The sequence below is a fragment of the Pteropus alecto genome, unplaced genomic scaffold, assembly GCF_000325575.1.
Source record: "Pteropus alecto unplaced genomic scaffold, ASM32557v1 scaffold98, whole genome shotgun sequence".
Classification (NCBI taxonomy): Eukaryota; Metazoa; Chordata; class Mammalia; order Chiroptera; family Pteropodidae; genus Pteropus; species Pteropus alecto.
In genome coordinates, this window is record NW_006443570.1 from 14,413,692 (window position 1) to 14,421,585 (window position 7,894).

At 33.7% G+C, this 7,894-nt stretch overlaps 1 protein-coding gene and 1 pseudogene across 4 annotated transcripts in view; both read left to right on the plus strand.

The window, feature by feature from the left end:
• AATF (apoptosis antagonizing transcription factor) overlaps positions 1–7,894 on the plus strand; it is a 123,433-nt gene that overhangs the window by 67,259 nt on the left and 48,280 nt on the right. For 3 of the 4 annotated variants that reach the window (XM_006924922.2, XM_025041632.1, XM_006924923.3), the window contains exon 11: positions 4,849–4,920. In XM_006924922.2, coding sequence (XP_006924984.1) covers positions 4,849–4,920 — 72 coding nt within the window. Of the gene's footprint in view, positions 1–580; positions 924–4,848; positions 4,921–7,894 lie in introns of those variants that run through there. The other variant, XM_025041633.1, reaches the window with a different exon arrangement.
• Positions 2,445–2,563, plus strand: LOC112473459 (annotated as a pseudogene).

Sequence of the window (7,894 nt, forward strand, 5' to 3'; positions counted from 1 at the left end):
AAGCAGTGAAGACAGAGAATGTTTAATAAAGAGTTAGGAGTGTTCGATGTCTCAGAGAAATCAAGTAGGGTAGGGACATTCCACTTGTCATCACATTTCTCCACGTGAGGTGCTGCTAGGTTACTGTAGTACTATAGAAGTCCAGAAACCACAAACTAAAGGACTTTCCATACTGTGAAAGCCCTTTAGAATTTTTGTTTAAACTTTTACTATCTTGTTGAATTTGTCTCATAAAAGCCTTTTGGAATACAGTTGATAGATATGCCATCAAAAGATCATGTGCAATTTCATTATTAAATGTAGAAGAAATGAGAGAAAGATAAAATCACCAGTAGACAAGCACCACAGTAATAATTTTTGCAGGCAAGATCCACTGATGAATGCTGAAATCAATGGAGAAAAGTTTGAGAAGAAACAGTATATTTATATGGTTCAAAGCATCTCTTCAAAGATATTTATCAATTACAAAGAGAAAATAGTAACTCTATAGTGGAGAAACCCAGGAGGTGCCACTTTAACCAAGTGTCTAATAAGACAATAATAAGACATATCTACTACCCCTCTTCCTTGTCTTCTGTAGAACATATCATCATTTCTGTGATATTCTTGCCAAAAATGCCTAACCTCAGCCTCATCATAAAACATTACATATAACCAAATTGTGAGACATTCTACAAAAATAACTCATCAGTACTCATCAAAAGTGTCAAGGTAATGAAAAATCAAGGAAGACTGAGAAACTGTCACAGGTTGGAGGAGACCAAGAAGAGACATCACAACTACGTGCAATGTGGGGTCCTAGGTTGGACCCTGGAAAAGACAAAGGACACTAGGGTAAAAATGGGTGAAATTCGAATAAGGTCTGTAGTTTAGTTAACACTATTGTACCATGTTAACTTCCTGATTTTGACGATTACACTATGTTTAGGTAAATTATTAACATTAGAAGAAGCTGGGTGAAGTTATACATGAACTCTGTACTATGTTTGCAACTTTTCTGTAAGTCTGAAATCATTGCAACATAAAATGTAAAAAGAAAAGAAATAAAGTTATGCATTTTGAATGTTTTTCAGTTTTGACATCTATATTCACCTCTTTTTGACTATAAATGGGAGGGGTTTAACCAGAATTGGAGAGTGATCTTTGTTAATAGCAATAGTGATAACTAACATCACTGTTTATGCAATTTACGTGCAGAGATAGAAAAATACAGGCTCTGATGCTAAACTGTCTAGATTTGAAATCTGCCTCTTCCAATTGCTGGCCTTGAGACCTTGGGCACGTTACTTTATATCTCTGTGCTACAGTTTCCTCATCTGTGAGGAATAAAATAAAAGCCACATCTCATAGGTTGTTATGCAGATTAAATTAGTTAATTCAAGTAAAGTGCTTAAAGAAGAAAAGTTAACTCACCCAGCATTACAGAACTAGTAAGTGACAAACAGAGATTTGAGCCAATTGCTCTGATTCCAGAGCCCATGCTTCTAACCTCTGACTGTGGAGTGGTTTCTCTGGGCAGGACCACTTGGCCTCTGAAGGCATCAGAATGACATTTTGGCTACATGAGCATGTTGCCTTGAGGATTAAACCAAGTGGCCTAGCTTGGATGAAAATACTATGAATACTTACTGAAATCAGACCTCAAGAAGAGCTGGTAGGGTATACCAGCTGTCATCACTAATACTAGGTTCTACCATTGAGCAAGTTTTGCTCTATGTTTATGAAAGGATTGGAAAGATAAGATTTTTCAGAAATGTTATAGTAAATATGAACATTATCCTGTGGAAATACTAGTTGAAATGATAGCAATTCAATGACATAACCCCAGTCTGGCTTGGTATGACAACTTGCTAGTTGGATGCTATAAAATAATTTATATAAAAAAAAAATATTTTGATTTTTAAAAATAATTATAATTATTGACTATCAGCATTTTACTCAGCCGTATATCTAAGTGGATTTAACCATGATTTAATCAGAACTCATGTAAATGAATTATACTTTCAGATCTTTAATAATGAGATGTCTTACTGTGTTTGTCTATTCTTCTGCAACAAAATTACATTTATCTTTTCTTAGTATGGTTGGTAAGAGGTGTTTTAACAATAAAACATGCATTCATCCTCAGCGGCACTGAGATTAGATGAAATGTATTGCATTAAGTACACATTACTAAATCGTCTTTAATCTGATTATTTCTTAAAGCCTGTCTTTCATCATGCATTTAATAGTTATTGACTATATTGTAGTAAAGTATAAAGGTATTTCATAGAGCAGTGTCATCCAATAAAAATATGTATTACATATGTAATTTAAAATGTTCTAGTAGCCCCAATTGAAAAAGTAAAAAGAAACAAGTGAATGTAATTTTGATATGTTTTAGTTAACACAGTATATAAAAAAATATTATTTTAACAGTTTATTATTTAAAAAATTATTAATGAGTCTGCGGCCATGCCCCTGTGAACAAGCCCGATCCTATCTGATCTCGGAAGCTAAGCAGGGTCGGGCCTGGTTAGTACTTGGATGGGAGACCACCTAGGAAGACCAGGTGCTACAGGCATAAAAAAATAAAAAATAAGAGATTGTAAACTGACAGAGTCCTTGCAATCTGTGAAGTTAACCAAGGGTTGCCTACAAAAAAAAATTATTGATGATATATTTTACATTCTTTTTTTCATCACGTCTTTAAAATCTAGCGTGTATTTCACTTCAGTTCAGATAAGCCACATTTCAAGTGCTCAGTGGTCACAGGTGGCCAGTGTCTACTGGATTGGACAGTGCAAATATAGTTCATAGTCTTTATCCAGAAAGTGAATTAAACGTGTCTTTAGACATAGCCAAGAATAGTATTAATTTTTTAGATGGACACCAAAGTTGAGTGAAGCCTAAAGATATTAAAATGCATTTATTAACTGTATTTATGCTTTATACTTAAGTTAAAGTTCAGGTAAATATTTATACTCACATCAATCTTTGATTCCGTTTTTCAATTTTAAATATGTTTACCTTTCAATTCACCAGCAATTTCACATCTCAAAATTTACCTCATTAAATATGTGAACAAGCATACAGTAATTTATGTATAACTATCTTAACTTCAGCACTGTTTAGTATGTTTCTTAAAAGAGGGCCGGCTATATAAATGCCCATCAATAGGAGATTAAATAAATTATAATAAATTGACACAATGGAATATTCTGCAACTATGAATAAGAATAGACTATGACATACAGTTCAGTGGAAAAAAGTTTAATGCAGAATATTAACTATGTTGTAATTTTACGTGAAAAACATATTAAATTTATACTTGTTTTATATATGGAAAATGCTTCGGCCAAACTTAACAGTTTTAATTAACAGTGATTATTTCTCGAGGATAGGACTATAAGGGACTTGTCAGTTCTATATACATTTCTGATTTAGGGTTCTTTTTTTACAAAATTATATATTTTTATAAGGAGATAACAGACATTTAAAAAACAAGCATGAGATTTTATTTTTGCATCTTATAAAAAGTGAAGAATTGGAAGCAATATAAATGTTCAAAATTAAGAAAATATATTATGATACTTCCACTCCTGGAATTGTATACAACTATTTAGATACTGTTTATAGGACAGTGCTTACAATACTAAGTGGAAAAAAAACAGGATACAGAATTGTATGTATATATAACGGGATCACTGTGTAAAACAAACATAACTAATCAAAATACTAATTTTTAGGTGGAAGAACTATGCATTTTTTTGTGTGTGCTTCTTTGGTTTTCCAAATTTTCTATAATGAATTTATACTTTTTCTATTGCTCTTGTAATGGGGAAAATGTCATCATTATTATTCTTGTAAAATTCATTTGTTAAGAAAAAGAATGAAATTTGGGAGGCTTAGCTGTGGGTGGTGCTGTATAGAATCAAATTATTCAATATCGTGAAAAGGTTTTTAAAACTTAAAACATGCACATGAAAATATTTATCATATTTTTGTTTGTGAATAATGTTTTGCCCAAGTCAAGTCTTTTTGGTTAGAACTTGATAATATGTGTATTGTCATACAGCTCTTCAATTATAATGAACAGAAAGAGATACCTTCTTTGAATTTTCTTTGTATAATTTGGTCTGCATAAGATCATATATTTGTTTGGCTCTTTTCACCAGAGAATCTCAAAAATATTTTATACACAAAGACTTTTTCTTTTGGCAAGAAATGTTGGTGATATAACTTAAATTTCTATAACACCTTGACTGAAGATCTGGGGATCAAACTTATGTACTCTTCAGTAGTGCTCGTTCATTTGAAGATGGGGGAAATTAAAGACCCAGTGGCACTAGTAAGTGGAAATGATGTGGAATTCTAGGAGCCTTTTCGGACTCAGGGAACCAGTGCTAGTGAGTGATGGCAGTGATGAGGTATTGCATTCAGATGTTATAACACTACCTGTGCTACTGCCAGTAGGTAGCTTTAATGACCCTGAAAAATGATTAAGATGTATGTAGAGGAGGAAGAGAGAGTAGTCGAGTCCTCATTGTCTTTTGTCTGGAGTAATGTTTAAGGGTTAGTACATTGCTCATGGGCACAAGTGTGTCTACTTTTTTGGGGGGCTGTGATATAAATGAACCTATGTTGAGCTACTGTCATTTCCAATGTGCTGCTATCAGACTTTTCTCCGATAACATTAAGGGAAATGTTCTATAGTTGTAAATGTTGCATGCCTATGATTGTTCCTTTTTCTATTCTGGAGCCAGATATTCCTGTGATCAGTTTTGGAGTTCCTTAGCTCATAGAATGTTTCCTTTTCTGGTTAATAGTTATTAATGTTGCTGCCTGTTTGTTTCCTGCTTTATTTAGGTTTCATGTCCTTAGCAAGCTACTGAGCTTCATGGCACCTATTGACCATACTACAATGAATGATGATGCCAGGTGAGTAATAGATTAATTATATGTCTCAAATGGCTTCATGACAGCCTGATATTGACCTGTTCTACAGCCTGTCGCCCTCTCCATTTCTTCTTATCAGTTAACCATTTGTCATTGGCATCATAGCAAGGGTCCTTGTCACATCTCTTCACTCCCATAATTACTATAAAACCAAAACAAAATTTCCATATATCTCAGTGCTGCCTCTGGTGTTTTTTGTTTGTTTGTTTTTGCTGTTTGTTTTGTTTTTAACTTTAGCCATCTGCCTGGAACATCTGAGTTCTTTTCTAGGACAGGTCAGGACATCACATGCACTTGCTTTATGTGTCCGGGGGTTTTGTGCATATGCTGTAGAGATTGTTCTAGAGATGTGCATTATGTTTGTTTATTCAGGAACTGTTGAAGATTTTTTTTTTTTTTGAGTATTTTTGAAACAGAAGTACTTGGCTCATTTTATAAAGCTGAAACAAGTTATAAATGAATACTCATATTACAATTCAGAGATAACCATTTTTTAAAGAATAATTCCTTCTGTATTAATTGGCAATCTACTACTCTAATGTAATATTTTTATAAGATTATTTACCATTAATTTATATAAGTATGGACTTAAGCTTTCCTGTTTTAGTCAATGAATTATAAATCTGTTACTGTCATTATTAATTTTGATTTTAAATTGTCTTATATTAAGGGAAGCCCCTTCGAATTGGCTTGTGTCCTTTTTTTAAAGAATAAATTTATTTATTTAAATTAGTTTCAAGTATACAATCCGTTTGTTAGACATCTATAATGTTCATAAAACAATTCCCCCAATTGCTCCCTCCTCCTCTGGCCCTCCACTTAGCCATCATATTAATGCTAACTGCATTCTTCCGTGCTCCCTGTGCCCAACTATCAGCTACTGCTTGTGTCCTTTTGAGATGACCCCAATCATTCTTTGAGTACTTCTTTACTTTCTGGTACAACAAAGATGTTGTATGCTTATCTTATACGTTCTCTGTTCCAGCCATGGAATCAGTCTTTCTCCAAAGAGCCCTGATTCTTTTTTGAGTTGAATGTGGTATTTAGAAACCAAACTCTAGGTGCTAGGGGTGCTCATTGTTTCTAGGCTTTCAAAACATACAGAACTAGGAAGTATGTGTATACATACACACCTATAGAGGAGATAACCACTTTTAACATCTAAGAATATCTCCTTTTAGTCTTTGAGTTCCCTTCCAGTATGTTCTTTTTTTTTTTTTTATAGAATTGAATTTATATTCTGTTATTATGAACTTTTTCTTTAAATATTTTTTGTCATTATGTCATTAAATTATTCAAAAAATGTAAATGACTGTGCAAATTTTTAAATGACTTATTTAGCCATTTACTAATTATTGGACATTTAAATTGTTTTTAATTATCGTAAATAAAGCTGCGGTAAACATTTTTAAACATACATCTTTATCAAGTAAACTGATTGGTTATAATGTAGGCACATGTGGATTTTGCCAGCTTTATGCCCATACTACATTTAACCTTTTTATTTGCATGTATTTAGTCTGTCAATAAACCCACTCAGATTCCCTTCATCCCCCTTGCTTGAAAAGGAGTAGATCTACAAGTTTAGATGAACACAGTGATTATTAAATTTTTGTTTTGTTTCAGTGCTTTGAGTACAAAACAGCTTATGAATAGTTCTGAATATGTTTATACTCAGAATTTTGCAACCTAATATTCTCTCCTGTGCTTTGCAAGTGAATGCCTATGTGTAGTAGTCTGTTTTTAAAAACAGAATAAAATGAATACATCCATAGAGTGTCTGTCAGGGTCATATGAAAAAATTACAGGGAACAAGAAAGGGGAATCTGAATCCTGTTACTCATTCTTGAATCAACTCCCCATATCCCTTGTCCAGTTTGAGCTCAAAAAATTTACACTTGGACACTTGGACGAATTAAATTGAAAGCGGAACATGGATAGCTCTTGTTAAGGGAGAGAGATCTTTCGTCTTTAACACAGAATATTAAAATATCCTTAATGGAGAAAGAGGGTATTATCTTTAAAAAGGTACTGGCATTTTCATTTTGTTTCTCCTGTGGTGTGATCATATGGTCATGTGGTCTTATGTAGTGTTATCTATTTAGTTAATTTCTACTGTTACATACTCTTTTCTCATTCGAGGAATTTTTCTCTTTAAGCAGTCTTTTTTTTTTTTTTTTAAGTCCTTTTTAAATGCAAAGTAGCCCAGTTTGTCTCCCTGTGTGTGCCAAATTTTCCTTTGGGGGCATTTCTTTCCAGGTACATTTTGGATACTGATTTAAATGCCTTTATGTGCCTTCAGATCTTCTTTGTTAGCGTAAGTTTTGTGTAACCCCTGGCATTTTATATGTGCTGGCTTAGTAGGCCTTTACCCTATTACAAGGTAGGCATTTGGTTTTTATTTCAGGCTTGATGAACATTCCCAGGATTGAGAGAAAACAAAGAAATCCCACTTTGCCCATGTACTACAAAGTTTGCATGCTAGGGAGGAGAGTACCATGACCCTAAAAGTGATCACTGGCTTTGCTAAACCCTTGGGTGCTCTTGGCATGGGACAGCTCAGCTCCCAGAGCAGCTACTGTTGCCCTTCAGAGTCATATTTGCTAAGAGGCCAGAATATCAAGTGATATTGCAGAGACAGTTATCAGCAGGCTAAGGAGGAGAAAAGGTTCAATGTCTCATTGGTAGAGAATCTCCCTAGGTGTATTGTTACCACCAAGAATAGGTCAGTATGTTACTTGCATGAGTTACAGGATTGCTCTTCACTTCTCTGACTTTTGAAGTTATTCTAAGCTTATCAAGGATGTTTTAGAAACAGCTTATTTTTTACATGGTGTGAAACCCCTGGAGTGCTATTAGACCAGAGGGAGTATGAAGTAAAAATTCATAAGATGTATGTAGAGGAGGAAGAGTGATCTCTTACTATAGTTAAAACAAAATGAAAAATTTGGAAGTT